The sequence below is a fragment of the Anoplopoma fimbria genome, chromosome 2 (assembly GCF_027596085.1).
Source record: "Anoplopoma fimbria isolate UVic2021 breed Golden Eagle Sablefish chromosome 2, Afim_UVic_2022, whole genome shotgun sequence".
In the NCBI taxonomy this organism is placed as follows: domain Eukaryota; kingdom Metazoa; phylum Chordata; class Actinopteri; order Perciformes; family Anoplopomatidae; genus Anoplopoma; species Anoplopoma fimbria.
The window spans coordinates 27,115,478-27,135,806 of NC_072450.1; the positions used below are offsets into that span (position 1 = coordinate 27,115,478).

A 20,329-nucleotide genomic window follows, 5' to 3' on the forward strand; every position below is an offset into this window, starting at 1 on the left:
TCAATTTAAACCGGAGTCTATGCAGTCAATGAAACAAGGATTATTGTATTATTAATATGTGTTGCATCAATTTGTTGGTAATATTCTGGCAACATTTCACCACATGTAATGCACTCATGTTGGTGATATATGAAGTTGGCTTTTTTCTTGGGTGTTGGATTAAAATACACGTTCCAGTCGTCATTTTTTAAGCAAATGCATGTAAAATATATATATATATTAAAGGCATGTGTGTTGTCGTTGCTTTTATTTCGTTGACCGGATATTGGAGTTGTGTTATTGTGACAGACTTTGCGTTTCTCACAGGTACCCTGTTCTCCAACTTAGGCTATTCTCGGCGACGCTTTACACCTGAATCCGTGCGTAAGAGGGTAGCCCTCTCCCAGGCCCCGTTTTCCGCGTTTTATTTTATTTAATTATTTATTTCCGTGTAAAACTGCAGTCTTGATATAAAAAAAACATTGATGGTCGATAATTCAGCCCTGCGTTGAGAGGGGCCCCGGGGAGAACCGCACAGGATCGTAAAGTCCTATCCGACGGCCGCGTCTCATCTACCCGCCGACATGGCTCGACCACGGCCTCGGGACTACAAGGCAGGAGATCTGGTTTTCGCGAAGATGAAAGGATATCCGCACTGGCCGGCGAGGGTGAGTGGAGGATGCGGCCGGGCTGCGAGCAGAGGGAGGCGGGGTTGATGTGCACAATGCAGCCGCTGCTTCTCTGGAGGAACCGGGAGAGGGGTGCTGTGTTTGGTCTGCTTAGTTATGTTGGCGGAGACCAAAACGTATATTTAATGCATTTGAATATGCATTAAATATATATATATATATATATTTTTAATTTTATTTTTATAATGAAAATGCATTTATTGGGCTCCACAGTCTCGATACGTTCCCCGCTTCTTTTTCTTGCAGCTCTTGTTTGAGTTCATCTTTTTTCCACCTTAATTATTTCCACTAATTAGTTCAACATGTGTTTTTTTTTCTTTTTTTCTTTTTTTTTCTTCATTTAATGTTTGCATTGAGCTGTCACACAATACTCGTTGACCTCAGGTAAACCGTGGCGCCTCTGCCTCCACACTACCGTCACCCCCCCGTCTCCTCTCTGTGAATGATGCCGTGTTTGTGACACAGTGTAGCCGCCTCACAGCACGCCGAGCACGGCCTCTCGTTCAATGGCGCACATGGGCTTCATGTTATGAGTTCACGGTGGTTTGTCACTGTGCACCAGGCACTCAGGCTCCATTTTTTTTAACCCCTCTTGAAACAAATTCATTGGAGCATCTTTCTATCAATAAACAACAACAGTGCCATTTCAAACAAGCTGTATTGTATATGGGACAGGACATATGCTCATACCATCCCCTTAGTAGTAGGCCTATATATCATTTAAGGTACTATGATAGACATTAAAAGATCACCGGGAATCTTATTATATATATATATATCAGTATATACCAGTAGACCACATGACACTAATACACTGTGCAATACAATAGTAATAATAGTTTCTGTCTGTATATATAATATTTCAGTTACTGTGGATTCTTTACTCTTCTTTACTGTTTTTTTTACAGTTTTGTATTGCTCATTTGCTTATTAAAATACTTATTTTGATCTCGTTTTTTTATTTTATTTACTATGTCTCTTGTTTGCACTATCCTTTTTGCTGCTGTAATCTTGTAAATTTCCCCCCTGCGGGACTAATAAAGGATTATCTTATCTTATCTTATCTAACAGTGAATGCTTCTCTCTCCCTGTCTTTCAGATTGATGAGCTTCCAGAAGGAGCTGTCAAACCGCCCGCCAACAAATACCCCATCTTCTTCTTTGGGACCCATGAAACGTAGGCACCTTTTATTTCTCCCCCCAAGATGTGCAGCGGTACTTTTATATGAATGATAAATAAAAGAATAGCAGCTGCCCCTCTCAGATCAATATGAATGTTACCGAGTTGTGATACAGTTAGCACCATAAGTTACGATTCTTTTTCCAGTACCTTACATTTAGGGAACGTCAACATGTTTTTAGAGTTTTAGGTTTGTTTTTTGACAGTTCATGCTTGACCTTGGAAATAATAGTTGTATAACCTTGACTGTATAAGCAAACACTTTTTAAAATAAATGGAATCAGCTGGGGTTTTACTTCTATATGTTATTACAGTTTAATGCTCATAGTGTTGTGCTTTTGAAGTTGCTCAGCAGCTTGGATGTGTTAAATTTGTAGGCTTTTATGCACGATAACGCCACATTTAACTTGTGAAACATCGTCATTTTCCAGACTGTTTTAGTTAAAGTAATAGCTGTCTCTTCCCCCTTCTTTAGTGCATTCCTGGGCCCGAAGGATCTCCTGCCTTACAAGGAGTATAAAGACAAATTTGGCAAGTCCAACAAGAGGAAAGGCTTCAACGAGGGCCTGTGGGAGATCGAGAACAACCCTGGAGTCAAGTTCACAGGCTATCAGGTCAGCTGGCTGTCTGTTGTGTCTGTTGTGTAGAGAGAGTACAGGGGGAGAAAACATGTTGCCTCACCAAAAATGGGGGGGCCGTTGAAAGCAGAGACGCCAGACAGGTTTGAAACTCGACAAAGCCACACTGTTGCCTCACCAAAAATGTGTAAGGCACAAATGAAAGGGCCGTTGAAAGCAGATAGCATTTGAGCAAAAATGTTGCAATCATTTGTCTTAACTTGCGGTATCACATTTATACCTTAGAAGTGTCTGTTACTGTGGAACTAGCCATTTCTGCTTTATGTTTTTTGCAAAAAAAATGATCGGTGGGCATCTTTTCGTACCACAGGCCATCCAGCAACAGTGTTCATCGGAAACAGAGGAGGGGGGAAACGCCGCCGACGGCAGCAGCGAGGGCGAGGAGGGCGACTCTGTTGAGGAGGAAGACGACAAGGAAAAGCTGAAGGGGGACAAGACCGGATCCAAACGGAAAAAGACAGCCACCTCCAAGGTACCTCACCTCAGCTTGTTAACATACTAACACAGGAGCCAGGAAAACAATCATGTGACAATGACAACCAGCCTGGAAAAATGATGACATATGTCAGTTTAGGGCTTGGTTTTATGACTTTAGAAGCAATCTTTCATATCCTGTCTGCTCATTTGAGATTTGGCATGAACAGTACAGACAGAGGTCACCAGCAGTGTGTCGTTTGTGTCAGTTAGGGCTCTAACTTAACTTTTATGGCAACCGTCCCAAACCGTCCTGAAATGACTAACCACTTTTCTCAATCAAGTAATGTGTGGCATAGATTGAACTATTTGAAAATGATTAAGATAAAAATAAGATCACATTTTATAAAAATAAAAATAAAAAGTTACTTAGGCAATATGTCAACTCATTTATTCTTAACACATACATTCAATGCATGAATCAACAGTCTTGCCTGTTCCAAATGACCAGGCTTGCATGCAGGATTATAAACGATGTTTTTTCGGTGATATGAACACACACTGTAGCTTACTTTGTAGCAAATGTGGATTAATCTGCAACTGAATCGGGCCTCAGGTAAATGGATTATTTCCCTTTGAGTAATGCTGGTCTTTTCATGGGATTTGTTGGCAGTAAGAAAAGTATCAAGTAAGGCCAGCTTTATCCTCTAACATATATCTGGTGCATATTTCCAGAGGGGGTCGTCCAGTTAAGGATTTATTCCAAATAGAGCAGCCTGGCTGATTAATTTAGGTTTTTTTTATGCTTACGACACTGTAGCTTTACTGTTTGGCATTTCTCCACATTTCCACTCATCCAAACATACTAGTTTCTCTAACAACCTCGTGTTCCTGATGTTCTCACTGTATCCATTACACCGTTCTCTTTTGTTTGACCTTGCCTTTACTTTGAAAAAAGAGAAAGAAAAGCTTGGAGGTTTGAAGGGAAGGAGTGCTGCAGAGTACTGCCACAGTGTGTTACTGTAATAGTGCATAAGCCATTGCTGCTGTAAATGGGAGCAGGTTGAAAAAGTCACATGCATCCTGCTCCTCACTTAGCAACCGCTGTTGCCTAGCAACTGGGCTCTATTACGCACAGCACATGTGGTGCATCCGAAGGAATTTTGGCACTGCTGTGGAGCGGTTTGCTGTTGTGTGTGTGTGTGTCCTGTCAGATCATTGAAACACTGTGTGTGTGTGTGTGTGTGTGTGTGTGTGTGTGTGTGTGTGTGTGTGTGTGTGTGTGTGTGTAGTTACACAAATTAACTGGAATCTCCTCAGCTGAGAAAAGATTAAATGTGATCTCTGTTTAAAGGGGATGATGAGAGGAAGGAACAATCATTTGTTTGTTTTCAAACTCACACATTAACAGATGGTGAAATGATTAAATGTAGCTAATTCTGCCATGCTTTAATGCCACACTGGTTACAGAGAATGAGCTGAACAGCAGGCTGGTGGGCAGCAAGTCGCGTTGGGTCGAGAAGAACAAACTACCTAGCTAGTTAGCCAGCCATCCTCCTTCTTCTTCACGGCGAGCTGCGACAACACTTTACAGCCCCACTGACGTGTGTTATTGCCATAAAAAACAAAAACAATCGCCATTTTCTTTTGCACAAGTCTTAATGAGAACGGAAAACAGTTAAATGTTCGCTCTACTCCTATTCTTCTTTATGAGGATAACATTTGCTCTACTGTAAACCAGTTACGTTCAAAGCGCTCTAGTCGGCGTCCTCAACCTTTTTCCTTCGTAAAACCAAAACATTCTGTTTGAAAAAACTCAGACAATTCTCACATTTGAGACGCTGGAACTAATGAAACTTGTCAAGTTTGATAGATAGATAGATAGATAGATAGATAGATAGATAGATAGATAGATAGATAGATAGATAGATAGATAGATAGATAGATAGATAGATAGATAGTATCTAATAGTAATAATAATAATACATTATAATTTTATAGCGCTTTAAAAGATACTCAAAGGCACTTTACATGATAAAGACAGAAACAAAATAAATAAAATTGTAAACAAGGCAGAGAGATGACATTATAACAGAAATCAACAACAAGACAAAAACACATACTTATAACTAGCATCACAGGTTGAAAGTAGATTTAAATAGATGAGTTTTAATTACAGTTTTGAAAGTGGCGAGTGACGGTAAGGTAGGGAGGTGGATGGGTTGATGGATGGATGGGTGGAGGGATGGATGGATGGATGGATGGATGGATGGATGGATGGATGGATGGATGGATGGATGGATGGATGGATGGATAGATAGATAGATAGATAGATAGATAGATAGATAGATAGATAGATAGATAGATAGATAGATAGATGGATAAATAGATAGATTAAACAGAGGTTGATCAATGGGATACACAAAACATGATTGACATTTTAGAAATGAAACTTTTGACACTAAGCGAGTTTACCGTGTGTCGGTAGCAGAAATCCTCCAAGCTGTCGAGGGTCTCGTCTGTAGAGGACGACCTGGAGAAGGACGACAAAGATGACGACCAGAAGAGCGGCTCAGAGGGAGGAGACCCCGACAACGACATCATCCAAAATACCACCGACAGTAAGGTGGGCTTGATAAACGCCTGCATATTTAGCAGTCGGATCATTCATCAGTGCTCACATGACACAGGTGCAAAGAAACAGGCCACAGTTTAAAGGTCGGTGTCCCATAAAGCCCTTAAGATATCACTACTTTTGAGTGGCTGATCTCATTTTAGTGATTTCATTTTCAGTATGTTGTTTCGGAAATTCCTCCGTGGATTCCCGTAGATGAGAAAAATAAATACATCAAATCATTTTGACCCTTATCGTACACCTATTTCTTTCTTCTCCAGTTCTAACGCATATCCAACTTGCTGTTTTTAAGGTTTAGAGCTTTTAGCCAAAGCCTTAACTGCTCTTCGTCCTGCAAATCATAAGCGGCGCCACAGCACTGTGACCACTCCTGATTTGAATACTCTTTACTCTTCTTCCAGTTGTTATGACCTTTCCCAGTGCCAGCTGTGTGACCCATTGGTTAAACCTGCAATGCGAACCTCTGTCTCCCCCTTGTGGCGTTGAGAGTCATTTCAAACAATGTTGATGTGCTTTTGCAAGCTCACAAACTTTGATCACATATTGACATATATTACCAAATTGTGCAATAAAAACACAATATCTATATATATATTCTGTCCTCTCAATTTGCTCCAGCTGTTATGACAGGACACACCCACATCTTGATGTCAGGGTCATGTCTTTTTCAATTCCAAACAAGAACAAAGTCTCTGTAAGGAGTGATTGGTGACGACCTAACATCTTTTCATCTGCAAAAGAACACTTACTGTTACGTGTTAAACTTCAACTTTGGATTTTTATTTTTGCTTTTATCACCGTACGCCTTGTCTCTCCTCGCTCTGCTGTTACAGCTGTCATATTGAGCGGTGACAAGCTCATCCATACAAAGTATGAAGCACATATTCTGCAATTGATGCTCATGGTGAAAGAAATGACATCAAACAAATAGATATAATCTGCCGGAAAAGGTGCTACGTGGACACAGGCCCCATAAATAAGCAAGTTTGCTAACATGGTCACCATAACAACATTGGGTTTAAATAACAACATTTCGTCTCATTTCTAATGGTTTATTGTGCCACTATTTTGCCTTCTAATAACCCAGTTACAGTTCTTTGGCTACTGAATTTTTTTGTTTGAATTATTTCATTGTATTTAAAATTTCTCGTTAATGCAAAGCACTTTGGTCAACCCTTTTCTTTTGACTTAATAATACTAACAACGATGCTTATAATAACTTTATTTCTTTATTTATGTGTCCCCCAGAACCAGCTGCTCATAGAAGAACATTAAGTGAAGAAAGCATGAAATCATTCCTTGTAGCTGTGATGTTTGGAAAGATGAATCAACGTCATGATTTCTCATCAGCACCACCCACTGGCTGCCATCGTCACCTCCACTTCTCCGTCGGACTTCCAGTATGTGTTTTGTGTTAAAGACGCACCCATAATGATACTGGTGTCATGGTGGTCATCGTGTGGATGCCAGGGTACATTCGTAACAACATTTTGTCAGCGCTAAAAACTTAATGCCAAGGGTCGTGTCAGAAGTTTGTCATCTTGAACTCTCTAAAATAGACAGTTTAAGGTTTGTATTTCACTTTCATCCTGTGACTCTGAATGCTTGTAAGTTTATATTGTGAAATAAACGTGAAGTATAGGATATCTAAAGGGGCATTAAGTACTTGACTTGACCTTAATGGTGGTCTTTTGGCAACAATTATGCATTGTGATAATGTTAGTTGTGTTTATATGGATCGCCCAATCGGAGTAATATGTTGAAATTAAAGGTGTACCCTTTCATTACCTTAAATGGCACTTATTTGTTAGGCAATTGTTGAGTGGTACGGGTGGCGAGTAGAACTAAATCTGTAGCTTCACTGGAAAACATAAAATGTTACTTGTTTGCCTATTTGTTGTTGTACATGTACACTTCTTTGTGATTATTATATCTCACGGTCTACATCAGCAATTGGAGTTGTTGGCTAAATTTTCCCATAGGAATAGACAGGAAAATATATAAAGGAGTTCTGTAATTTGGACATTTTCATACAGAAGGGAGAACAATATGTACAAGTCGCAATGTAAGATTACTATGTGACAATAAATAAAAAGGGTTAGTTAGCTAAAACATCATGACCACCAGAGTTTAAAGACTTTAAAGGGGAATGAGTCTGTTTTTCCAAAAACAGAAATGTATAGACTAACAAAAAAAAAGAATCCCTTTCGATTGTCACTTAGGACCCACCAGAAGTATGAGACCCTGCCCCTCTGCCTGTATTTTCTTATTTTGCTTTGTTAGGAACACTACCAGCTGTCAACGTAGCGACCTGGTGCCAGATCGTAAGCATGCATCCGAGAGGATGCTGCGCAAGTGGCAGACATGGCGTAAATTCAGCAAGGTCGAAATGCCAAGCGCACAAATTTGTTCCAAAAGGAGACATCCTTACCGCATGCCAGCGGGCGGGGTTTCTGATGGTGTAGAGCCGGGGAAGAGGGGCCATCTTTGAATGTCACTTACGTAGCGCCACAAACAAATCCTACTCATTCTGCACTTAAGTTAACGAGACGTTGAATACTTTGTGACAAACCTACGACAGTAAAAGTCCAACAGTCAATAACAAGCCATTTACTTTATGAAGGAAAGCTCGTACACAGGACGGGACATGGTTGGCTTTTTCAAGTAAAGGGTCCGTAGTAGTAACCCACAGCCCCGTCACTCTCTAAAGTACAGCACAGTAGATTACTTACTGCCTCTTTAATTGGTGTTGAAAAGTGACTTGTTATATTTGTTCTGAAGGTAGTTTGTGAATTCTGTTGAAATAGAAATACAGTATCAGCGCATCTCTACTCTGCATGTGACATGATGTAATACAATCTATCGTTACATGTCATATTTAGGCCAGATCAAACAGCGGGTTGGAGTGGCCCGTGTCCTTCTTCATAACCATACAGAGTGTAGATAGCCATCAATCCGTATTTATACTGGCCCGTGCATAACATGTCTGTATTGCATCACTCACGATCACCTGTCACTGTGTACAAATGCATTTTAATAAGACCTCTATGTATACATATATATATATATACTCTCCTACCATCTATGATATATGTTGGGTATTGCGTTGTACTGATCATTCTAGTTGTAGCTTAAAATTGTTTTTTTACAGGGATGATTATGGGAGGGAACTACGGAATATTCAGCAACTTTTCAAGCATTATCCATCACCATATATGTTACTCTTTTATGTAACCAAAAAAAAAAGACGAATGGAAATACATAGATAAATGTATTGTGCACAACTGGGTTACACATTGTAACTCGAAAATGAACTATAACTGTATATTTTATTTTGCCGTAGAATATAGGACAAGTATTCTACTCGGACTGCTCTAGGTCTCATCTTTTTATGGAAAAGTGATACATCCGTTCTTCTGTGTATCTGTGGAATAGATCACTGTATATTTCAAAGCTTTTTTATAGTGGCATGCTCTACTGTTGTGCTCCAGGTCATTCTTAGATAAAAAAAAAGTGTCCATTGGGTCTTAGCTTAAAATCAGATATTTGTTGGTGTGCGAAGGACTTGTGGGGGAAAAACAATACACATTCCACTTTTCTTTCTGTTGCCTTGTTTTTTCCCACATTTTGAGAGTCTACTACGATTGATTAAAGATGACACCAGACTGCTCTGTCTTTTAACTCTGTGCCAGATGCCTTTACTTTGCTTCCGCTATTGTTATCATGACATATATATAGACCTATTTATATTTTTGATGATAGTGGACACCACTTGTGTATGTAAACTCATGCTTTTCATTTTTTTTTCTTTGTTATGCTCGTATTTGGAATATGTTTTGCATTTTCAAGGTTTGTAATTTACTGTAAACTGTTTTTTGCTGTTTATGGACCAGACTTTTACAAAATAAACTCATTGGAATGCAGAGTGAGGCTGCAATTCTCAATACACACTGCAAAAAAAGAAATGTTACATGGGTTTCTGGACAAACAGCCTACTGTTTTCCATTTAAAATAACCATTACTATAGAGCAGTGGTTCTCAACCTTTTTTCAGTGATGTACCCCCTGTGAAATATTTTTTCAGCCAAGTACCCCCTAACCAGTGCAAAGCATTTTTTGTTGAAAAAAAATATGTAATACACAGCCTGTGCCATCAGTGTCTGATTTATTAAACTGTCAACCCTGAACATTGAACATTGAACATTGTTGCATTGAACTGAGTGCTTTTGCATTTACATTTGAGTGAGAAACTTGTGCTTGTGCTTCACTGAGAATCTTTGTCAGTCTTTGTCAGCCTTGGTGGCATGTTAAAAAAAGCATACTTAATGCACAATATATGAAATACATTCTCTATAGTATAGAGAATGTATTTCATATATTGTGCATTAAGTATGCTTTTATGTAGCCTACTGCACATCAGGGATACTTCACATTGTGTGTCAGTCATTGCAGCACAATTTATACATTATTATTCCAGGAGCCTATGGAATAAGGAGAAGATCAGGGCCTTAGACTCCCTCACCGCTTTTAAATCAAATCTTAAAACTCACCTGTTCCTCTCTGCCTCCCCCTAAGGTCTTGGCTTTGTGTAGTTTAGATTGCGTTTCTTGGGTAGTTGTTCAGTTTTAATATATATTCTTAGATTTTGTTATGATTAAATGAATTCATTTATTTTATTTTTATTTGTTTTTAGCGTTTTATTATTATATTTGATTATTGTGATTGTTTTACCCTGTACAGCACCTTGAGATTTCATTGTATTTTAAAATGTGCTATATAAATAAAATCCATTATTATTATTATTATTATTATGAAACAATCCAATATCTGTTTAATTGGCTACTTTCAGTTTGCACATTTGCATTTTCTGCCCATGTCATTTCTGGGTATTTTTCTCCAACGCCATAAAGGTTTATGTGCATGGCAAAAATAATATTTGACGTAGCAGCACTTAAAAGTACAGTACCAGTCAAAAGTTTGGACACACCTTCTCATTCAACTACTTTGAAGAATGTAAAATATAAAACATATTCTGGTTTGTTGAGCATTTGTTTGTTTACCACATAATTCCATATGTGTTCCTTCATAGTTTGGATGTCTTCAATATTAATCTACAATGTAGAAACAAATAAATAAATAAAGAAAAACCATTGAATGAGAAGGTGTGTCCAAATGTTTGACTGGTACTGTATAAAAGAAGACATACATTTAATATATATATATATACAGTACCAGTCAAAAGTTTGGACACACCTTCTCATTCAATGAAATTTAAAAAAAATTCTACATTGTAGATTAATATTGAAGACAAAACTGGACACACCTTCTCATTCAATGGTTTTTCTTTATTTTAATTTTATTTTTTTCTACATTGTAGATTAATATTGAAGACATCCAAACTATGAAGGAACACATATGGAATTATGTGGTAAACAAACAAATGCTCAACAAACCAGAATATGTTTTATATTTTACATTCTTCAAAGTAGTTGAATGAGAAGGTGTGTCCAGACTTTTGACTGGTACTGTACATATATATAGTATATTTATTTGTACAGGTGTTGGTATCAGAGCAGGGCCAGGTTGTCTGCGCAGTCTCTTCTCCCCTTTATGCGCATTCGGTGCGCAACACCGGCCCCGTCGGTACGCGCGGACTGACGCATGCGCAGTGGGCATCGAGTAATTCGGCGGTGAAAAGGAAGCAGCCTACTTTTGTAGTGGTGCGAGCAGCGCGGGTACTAGCGAGGGGAACACCGCGGGATTCAGCACCGACCACAGCGATACTTTGCTCCGGAGCACCGGGACGCAGCGCACGGCTCTGGGCATGGCGGATAAAGACGGTGGGTGACTCACACACACGAGGAGCTCACGCGTAAAAGCGGGTGGCCCTCGTGCACCGCTTTGTGTGTGTGTGTGTGTGTGTGTGTGTGTGTGTGTGTGTGTGTGTGTGTGTGTGTGTGTGTGTGTGTGTGTGTGTGTGTGTGTGTGTGTGTGTGTGTGTGTGTGTGTGTGTGTGTGTGTGTGTGTGTGTGTGTGTGTGTGTGCGCCGCCATTCTGAATCCATGATGAGATGAGGGCCTCTTAACATGCACCCACCACATATAACCAGTGCAGTATAGCGTCATGAGGAAGTCCCAGTCTGACCCCCCCCCCTCCCCCCCCTCCCAGTAGGACCACACTGGTTCTACGTCATTTCTAACTCAACCCCCTTCCCCACAGTAAACACGTGGATCTACAGCTGCTGATGCTTAACTTGTACCCTGTGGTTCTCCTGCAGTGTACGACGATGCGGTGGAGGAGAGGGTCATCAACGAGGAGTACAAGATCTGGAAGAAGAACACACCTTTCCTGTATGACCTGGTGATGACTCACGCCCTGGAGTGGCCCAGTCTGACTGTCCAGTGGCTTCCAGATGTCAACAGGTGTTTGTTTACATGGTGTCATAGAGTGTGGTTCGAATCCCTCCATCAATGTGTGTGTGTGTCTTGTTCTACCACTGCATCCTCCACCTGCAGGAGCAGACAGCCACACAGTTCTTTGTGGCTGTCTCTTTTTGCTGGTGGTGTTCCTGCAATGTCTGTTTGTCTTGGGTCCTCTCTTGGGTTTGCAAACAACAACGCTTTGCATCAACATCTTCTTCTGTCAACATCTCCAGGCCATGGTCAAGCCCTACACCCCCGCTCGACCACTTGGCTCTGCTGCCTCGGGGCGATTGGTTGCTCACCTCTTCAAGAAGTACTACCCTGAGCCTTCCACTTAGCACTTATTGTATTCATATTAGTTCGTTGCACTTATTGTATTCAGTATTAGTTTGTTGTACTTTTGCTCTGGTTTCTGCTCTTAGATGCTTGTTTAAGAAAGGAGATGCACTTATGACTTCTGGTGACTAGTAGTTCTCTTGAATACCTATGTTGAATACACTTCCTGTAAGTCGCTTTGGATAACAGCGTCTGCTAAATGACTGTAATGTAATCTTATCAGAAGTGGTTCAGGCACAGCCCAGCGCCTGTTCAATCTCCTCTCTGTTCTCTGTGGTAACCTGTTAAGTATTTTAATACAGCAGAACCCACAACACTACCTTCTTTCCATACCAAAAGCACTCGAATGTTAAAACGATATAGTTAGTAGAGTGTAATTTTAAATCGGGTCCGTTTTGTGGATCTGTGCAGGCCAGAGGGGAAGGACTATGCAGTTCACCGGCTGGTTTTGGGAACCCATACATCAGACGAGCAGAACCACCTTGTGATCGCCAGCGTCCAGGTACCGAATGATGATGCCCAGTTCGATGCCTCGCACTACGACAGCGAGAAAGGAGGTAAATAAACCAGGAGTTGTGCTGCAGTAGAATACTTTTCACATGCATCCGAATAGTAGTTGCGTGTTACCACTTTAATAGTGTTTTCTTACTTTGTAAGGTCAGGGTAGTAGGGGTATATTTGCCATACAAACAAGTTGACAGTGTAATATTTGTATGTGTTATTATTATTGTTGGTATTATTATTTTAACAATCGTTGAATCTCACAGAAATACACGGTGTGCTTCTGGAAGGCCTAATATGTATATCCTGTTTCTTTAAATAGTTGCTTGTCATGAGAGTATTAATAGAAACTGGCCTTGTCAGAAACTGGTTTAAGCTTTGCTCAGACATTTTAAATAATAAGGGGAATAATTAATGAGTAAATACCTGATTTAATGTTGCATTCCATCTTTATGCTGAAATTGTTTTATTCTGTCTTCCAGCAGGTATGTTGCCCAGCTGTGTGTGGGTGTGCTGAAGGCTCATTGCTGCTTTGGTGTGTTGCCAGAGGTAGTGTTAGTATGTTAGTGTGGCTGCTGAACCATTTTTAAGGTACAGTCCAAGTCTAACATCTAAATCTCACAAGACATAAAACCAAACAAGCGCGCTGTAAAATGAAGGGGTGGAAAGTCCTGCTCTTCAATTGTGCTTAAGCACAGCTGCTGCAACCTTTGCTCATAAATGAACTGTCAAACTGGTTACCAGCTTTAGTACATCCAGACATAATGGCTTTCTTTAATCATCAAAAACACATTTTGGCAATAATTATCTTTAGGCTGTGGCAGATACGGATATGTTTACTGCTTGTATGTATCTAACAAATGCAACAAAAAAAGTAAATAGGGCAACAGATGTTTATTTTTACATAAAAACATTTATTTTTATGAACACACCAACATATTGTCCCAACAATACAGAATATATTAAATTCTTGTTTGTAATAAACTTAGTTTATTTGTTTTTAAGTCTATTTTTTTTATCTGCCCTTGCACTCCACTGTTCAGGAGGAGTGCCGGTCTTTGCAGAGCCTTTATGTAGTCGTTCTGTTTATTTTGGACTGTCGGCATCCCCCTTTTTCAGAGGCCCCTTTTTCCTCATAAGCCCTCATTGGAGGCCGCTCTTCTCCCAAATACATGTGGGTCTGGTATTTGGCTACAATCAAACCAAACATTTGTTAGATGAATTGCTCTTGGTCTCCCTTATGGATGTAACGAGCACTTTTGTTCAGTAAAATATAAACGGGGACTGGCGATGGAACAGAGAAGAGAAAGGCAGAGAGACGGAATATCCACATTAAGAAACAGATTGACAGCTACACAAGGCTTTACGTTATCGGAACACAATGACAATTATTTCTCATTTATCAGCAACAAGTACTCTGCATCACTATCAAAATAGACAAGGTGTCCATTCCCAACCTTGAATGTACTTCAGTCTGATTGTGTTCTCTCGTCAGAGTTTGGTGGATTTGGTTCAGTAAGCGGGAAAATCGAGATAGAGATCAAGATCAACCACGAGGGAGAGGTCAACCGAGCCCGCTACATGCCCCAAAACCACTGCATCATCGCCACCAAGACTCCCACATCTGACGTGCTCGTCTTCGACTACACCAAGCACCCGTCAAAGCCAGGTTCGATCACCGCATGCATCCTAATGCTCACGACTCCATTGAATCCCACAGCAAGATGGTGAAGTGTTTATTGTCTGCGTTTCAGATCCCAGTGGGGAGTGTAGTCCTGACTTAAGGCTGAAAGGCCATCAGAAAGAAGGGTACGGCCTCTCCTGGAATCCCAACCTCAGCGGAAACCTGCTCAGCGCCTCCGATGACCATGTAAGTGACTAGAAGGAAAAGCCAACAGGCCTTCATTTCCTGGTTTTCAAGAGCAAATAAGAAAATGTCCCAGAAAAAGGGGTCCAAAGGTTTGTTCAGACTGAAAGTGGAGTGAATTTTAAATACAGTGTGATTTTTACACACACACACACACACACACACACACACACACACACACACACACACACACACACACACACACACACACACACACACACACACACACACACACACATTTCTGGCATATTACTGAAAAATACATGTTTTGCCTGCATTAGTCCATATCATGCATGTACTTTCCATGCATTTGAACTACTTTATGTCCTGTTAGGTAGTGCCGTCTATAACAACCAATGGTATTCTGTAAGCTTATTATACACTTTGTCAAAATAACTTGAAGCTACAGCTGTAGTGTAAAAGGTGTAAGTAGCAGTGTAACCTACTATAAAATGTACGTACTTTTAGTTGTGATGATAAATTGTTGGTCTGCACAGTGACGCAGCACTTTCCCAGCTCATAACTGATCATTCTGACAATGGAATTTAAAAAAGAAGTATTGTGCTCCCCCCCTCTTATTCCTCTGCAGACCATCTGTTTGTGGGACATCGGGGCCGGCCCAAAAGAAGGGAAGATTGTGGATGCCAAGACTATCTTCACCGGCCACACAGCAGTGGTGGAAGACGTGTCCTGGCATCTGCTCCACGAATCCCTGTTTGGCTCAGTGGCTGACGACCAGAAACTCATGATGTGAGTGGTTGCCTGATTTTGTGAACGGTGGACAGGAGAGTCATCAAGTTAAAGCTGCTCTATTTTATTGCGTTTTATTTCTGAACAACTAAAATGATGTCCCTGCTGCCTCTGACTGTCCTCCATCCTCCTCCAGATGGGACACTCGGTCCAACACCACGTCCAAAGCCAGCCACGCTGTAGATGCTCACACTGCCGAGGTCAACTGTCTGAGCTTCAACCCCTACAGCGAGTTCATTCTGGCCACTGGTTCTGCTGATAAGGTAGAGATTAAGAAAATACACCCCGAACTAAAGTTGAATAAATTGGAATAACTGTTTTATTGCAAAGCGTGTTTTGTTTCTCTCAGACTGTTGCATTGTGGGATCTAAGGAACCTCAAACTGAAGCTCCACTCCTTTGAGTCCCACAAAGATGAAATTTTCCAGGTAAGAAAAAAAGTTTCTTCTAAATGTTATTTATTAGTTAGTCCAACAAAGTCTGTTATATACAAAAGGCCAACTTGGTTCCTAATAACAGCAATAATAAAAAGCTGTCATGGGAACATGAAATTCAAAGATAATACACAGATCTAAAAATATAAACTCACGGTCCAGTTATCTTATGCATATGAGTTATATACCAGAATTTCTGCAACAAGACCACACTGTTCATTTCAACAACCGAGGCTACAAACTTGGTTCAGTGCGTGAAAGGAAAACCTAAAAGCACTTCTCCAAGCATATTTCTCAACATTTTAAACTTTTCATTTTATACAGTAATTTCTTAAATTTACTGCATTGAATTTAATACAAAATGTGTAAATGTATATGATATTCTGATTTGGTAAAATGTGTGAAAGACTATAAGGGGAGGCAACAGAGTTAAACACTAAACTCAGTTTAGTGGTGCGTGACTCAGACTTCTCTAGATTTAGAGCTTTAAATATAAACATAATTATAAGCATTTAACATTAAACACAAGTTAAACCCTACAATTGGGAAAAACAACAAAAAAAAAAACAACATACATTTTTACTGGGGATTTTCCTTGGGATCCACTCAAATAACACCCTGTGGGTCTAGGGACTAACTACTTTTAAAAACTATCAACATCCCTGGTAGTGTAGATAACTATGTAAATACAAATGTGACCTGATGAGATGTGGATCCACTGCAGCTGTACTGTTGGTGTCTTGTAAACCCATGAGGGTTGGGCACGTATGAAAATAAAAAAATATCCATCTATCTATCTACAAAGCTCATGTTAATCCCAAATATGACCTCATGGCTTTTAGGGAAAGAATTGTGGAAACAACGGACTACGGTGCCTTATTCTTTCCAGGCCACAGTGCTGAAATTAAGTCTAACAGACAAATAAATATTATTATTTGCTTCATTTAAAAGACACAAGCACTCTGACTCTGCCTATTTAAACTTGAACAGATCTGTCTCTTACAATGTGGCAACAACAGTTTTTCATTATAGCCTTAATGAAGAAGACCACTGTTAATTGTGTGTGGGTATATTGATTAAATGATGAGTCTCTTGGTGTGACTCAAAACACTTTTCAACCACAGTCCTACATGTTGCCATATGAGCATGACATTGACCTGCCAGTGATCAACTGTCCACTTCTTTAGGTACAATGGTCTCCTCACAACGAGACCATCCTGGCCTCCAGCGGCACCGACCGACGTCTCAACGTCTGGGATCTCAGGTAAAAAAAACTGTCCATCAAACCTCATAATCCATAACTGTATGAAAAACCACGACACTGTCAGTAACGGCTTAAATCAACTTCAGCTGTTGAATTCTAGGTTTGTAGGATAGTTAAATATTAACCGACTGGCTTTAACAGTAAAGGATTATATTGGGGACATGTGAGTCGAGGCTGACCAATACTGGATTTTGAGACCAATATTCATATTTGAGTGAAGAATCTGATAATCCCCTTTTGTTCATTTTTGCTAAATGTTTGTGATCGATTGAACCCATAACTGATTTTGTCCACCTGGGGGCAGTGGAAACAAATTGTGAACACAACTCTGATAAATAACTTTTATTTCTTCTACAAATCCAACTGTTAAAGAGCAACATAATTCATTTTAAGTCCTGCTGGTGTCCACCTGATGAGTGTTAGTCCTTTTATGCACTTTATTTTAGCTCTGTTTGGTCTCCACCAACAACTCAGGAAAACATCCGTCTGTTAAGCTGCTAAATGCGCCACTGTGGTCACCAGCTCGTCTCTGACTTCGTCTTTCTGCTGTTTGGTGCTGAGCAGGTAGTGAACAGTGGGTATATCAGAGCTATTTCCTCTGAAAACAGCTGCCTAGTAGGACATAGGATCCCCGAGTGGACGATAAGTGACTCATAAGAATAAGAGGAAAACTGCTTACCTACAGGAAGATGACTCAGAGCCATTCATAACAATGTCTGGATGTAGTGTTCATGAAGAACGCTTACATAGCTTGAAACAACAGAAATCCACTTTAAATAACTGTTAGACAACACTTCTCACACAATGTGGTGAATTCAAAGTTGGACACATCCCACTTGGTTTACAGCACATTAAACTACACCATAAAAATACTTTTTGTCTGATTTTCTTCTTCTAGTAAAATCGGGGAGGAGCAGTCGGCAGAAGATGCTGAGGATGGCCCACCGGAGCTGCTGGTAAGTGATCTCCTGTAATTAGGATGATTATGTGTGATGCATTCAAAGTCACCTGTAGATCATCATGAGATCCATAGCCATGTCTGTAGCCATAAGACCTTCTTACACTTTAACATAAAAAGGCAAAGCGTATAATGTACTTGTGCGGTCCATCAATACTCCAAAGAGGTTATCTAATAAAACATCCCATCAACTGGTTGATCAATGCCGTTGTAATGTCAAAAAAAGAACAAGGAGTCTCTGTGAATTTCAAGCAGTGACCTTTTAACATGCTAGTCTCTTTACTGCTGGCTGTTAATTAAATGCTTATCTCTAATCTCCACCTTTTTTTCCCCCCCTCCAGTTCATCCACGGCGGCCACACAGCCAAGATCTCTGACTTCTCTTGGAACCCCAATGAACCCTGGGTCATCTGCTCAGTGTCCGAGGACAACATCATGCAAGTCTGGCAGATGGTGAATACAGCTGGCGTCCATCACCCACACACACAGTTCTTCCTCTTTGGGATCATAATAGCTCCGGTCCCTCCCCCAATGGACCAGTAAAACAGCAGAGCTCAGTCAAAGTTTACCCTGTGAATTGTAATTTCCTGATGGGAGATATTCTAGCGGACCAGCTGCTTACTGGTTATATACTGTAAGACCTGTGGTATACCAGATATACCTACGGCTAAGAGAGTATTTTATTAACCACAGTGGTGGAGATTTATAAAACAGAATCGGGTTTATGTGAGGCTTTATCAATCTGACAAAACAAAACACATGCATATTTCTTTCTTTGTGCTTACACACAATTGCTATCGGACAGAGTTTTATGCATCTGGCCTAAGTTGTGCAATAGTGCACAATGAGTCATTCTGAGAAGGGAAAACAGCATTAATCGATTGTTTTTTTGCTAAAAAAATAGTTAAGAGTGAACCTTTCCCTGACGTTTAAACTTTTTTTTACTCTAAAAGTAAAAAGAAAAACAGTGAAAATTGATCACACTTTATCAATAAGGTTAAACATTGTCTGAAAAAACCCATCACTGTTGTGCTGGTGGAGTTAATGCTGTAGAAAGGGACATTCTACTGAAATTATTGAGACAACAGGTAAACATGTGGGGGGGGGATAAGCTAATAAAGGTGTGGTTCAATCTGCCACTGAGGAACTATTTCAGACTTCAGGATATTTGGTCAAACGTTAACATTGTCATTGCGTTGGTAGTTTCTTGGTCAACCCAGCATCAAATGTGAGCTGGTCCTCCTCCTACCTTTCCATAAAGTATGTACATTAATGCCTCTACCCCACCTTCTCCCAGGCGGAGAACATCTACAACGACGAGGAGCCAGACAACACCCCTGCATCAGAGCTGGAGGCTCAGGGTTCATAACCCGGCTCTGCATGAGTCTCTCCAGGCACGACCCCCCCCCCCCCCCTCTCCCCACCTACCAACCCCCTCTTCCCCTCTCCGTTCCCATTCCCAGCCCGTCATGTCCCTCCCCGGCTTATCGAGTGCATAATGAACAATGTTGAGAGTCGGAGACAGCGTGAACTCCATCCCTTGCTAACAGACAGTTTGATTGCGGCTCATCTTGCTGACACTTCACCGCGGCCCAGGTACCCAACATCGCCTAAGCACTTGGGAGTAGGATGAGAGTTGAAATGTGGTTCCTGCTCAGGATGTAGTATCTCTGGTGTGTTTGGGGAATGGGGTTGTTATGGGGGTGGGGGGGGCTTTGAAGACTATACAGAAAACCTCTATGTGCACAAAGTCACTGTAGACTATTGGTAAGACCCGTCAAAGGGCTCATGCAACGAGAACATGAGAAGTGTCATTTTACATTTTGACTGCGTAGCCAGAAAGCCTCTAGTTAGTGGGCTTCCCTCCAGAAACAAATAGGAAACCTGGACAGCAGAAGACTATCCGAAGCCACGTCAGTCCAATCTGATTGGTTTAAAGCTAACCACAACGGCCATCTCCAGGGGAGATGTCTTTTATTCTTTATTTCCCACCCGTCACCTTTTGTCCCATAATAATCTTACTCATCTGATACTTCACGGCTGTCCTTTACAGACAAATTCCCTGCTGTGTTTGCCTCCTGTTCACAGGTACATCAACTCTTCAGTGTTTGGTTGAGTGAAATGTGTGGGACTAAATTAGTGCACTTGAGAAAAAAAAAAAAAAAAAAAAAAAAAAATCTGTTTCCTCTTCTTTCTGTTGTGACATAATGTGAAATTGCCTTGTTTTGTTTCCTGCACCACAAATTGCAATAAAACTTTTATAACT

At 40.5% G+C, this 20,329-nt stretch overlaps 2 protein-coding genes across 6 annotated transcripts; both read left to right on the forward strand.

Annotated features, from left to right (window-relative positions):
- The first annotated feature begins 363 nt into the window (after positions 1 to 363).
- On the forward strand, positions 364 to 9,803 carry LOC129100179 (hepatoma-derived growth factor-related protein 3-like). Of its 4 annotated transcripts, none has more exons than XM_054609741.1 (6): positions 364 to 647; positions 1,768 to 1,844; positions 2,323 to 2,461; positions 2,796 to 2,957; positions 5,388 to 5,520; positions 6,783 to 9,803. In XM_054609741.1, exons 1-6 carry the CDS (start codon positions 564 to 566, stop codon positions 6,950 to 6,952), a joined length of 765 nt encoding a protein of 254 aa, XP_054465716.1. In that variant the 5' UTR covers positions 364 to 563; the 3' UTR covers positions 6,953 to 9,803. The 4 variants fall into 4 exon arrangements, with proteins under 4 accessions (XP_054465716.1, XP_054465726.1, XP_054465734.1 ...); XM_054609751.1 differs by having other exon boundaries at positions 5,391 to 5,520; XM_054609759.1 differs by having other exon boundaries at positions 5,388 to 5,525; positions 6,783 to 6,887.
- Positions 9,804 to 11,156: 1,353 nt separating this feature from the next.
- Positions 11,157 to 20,315, forward strand: LOC129100156 (histone-binding protein RBBP7). 2 transcript variants are annotated; one of them, XM_054609721.1, is made up of 12 exons: positions 11,157 to 11,373; positions 11,811 to 11,955; positions 12,703 to 12,848; positions 14,288 to 14,461; positions 14,547 to 14,662; positions 15,249 to 15,409; positions 15,546 to 15,672; positions 15,759 to 15,836; positions 17,030 to 17,106; positions 18,005 to 18,062; positions 18,406 to 18,516; positions 19,361 to 20,315. In XM_054609721.1, exons 1-12 carry the CDS (start codon positions 11,358 to 11,360, stop codon positions 19,430 to 19,432), a joined length of 1,281 nt encoding a protein of 426 aa, XP_054465696.1. In that variant the 5' UTR covers positions 11,157 to 11,357; the 3' UTR covers positions 19,433 to 20,315. The 2 variants fall into 2 exon arrangements, with proteins under 2 accessions (XP_054465696.1, XP_054465688.1); XM_054609713.1 differs by having other exon boundaries at positions 11,158 to 11,373; positions 14,285 to 14,461.
- The last annotated feature ends 14 nt before the right edge of the window (positions 20,316 to 20,329 follow it).

Bases quoted from the DNA above. Each gene is read 5' to 3' on its own strand.
- LOC129100156 (XM_054609713.1), top strand. The intron at 14,462-14,546 runs GTTCGATCACCG...TCTGCGTTTCAG, and splicing joins CAAGCACCCGTCAAAGCCAG to ATCCCAGTGGGGAGTGTAGT. The intron at 18,063-18,405 runs GTAAGTGATCTC...CCCCCCCTCCAG, and splicing joins ATGGCCCACCGGAGCTGCTG to TTCATCCACGGCGGCCACAC.
- LOC129100179 (XM_054609741.1), top strand. From the start codon at position 564: ATGGCTCGACCACGGCCTCGGGACTACAAGGCAGGAGATCTGGTTTTC. The intron at 2,958-5,387 runs GTACCTCACCTC...GTGTGTCGGTAG, and splicing joins AAAAGACAGCCACCTCCAAG to CAGAAATCCTCCAAGCTGTC. The intron at 5,521-6,782 runs GTAAGGTGGGCT...TGTGTCCCCCAG, and splicing joins CATCCAAAATACCACCGACA to AACCAGCTGCTCATAGAAGA.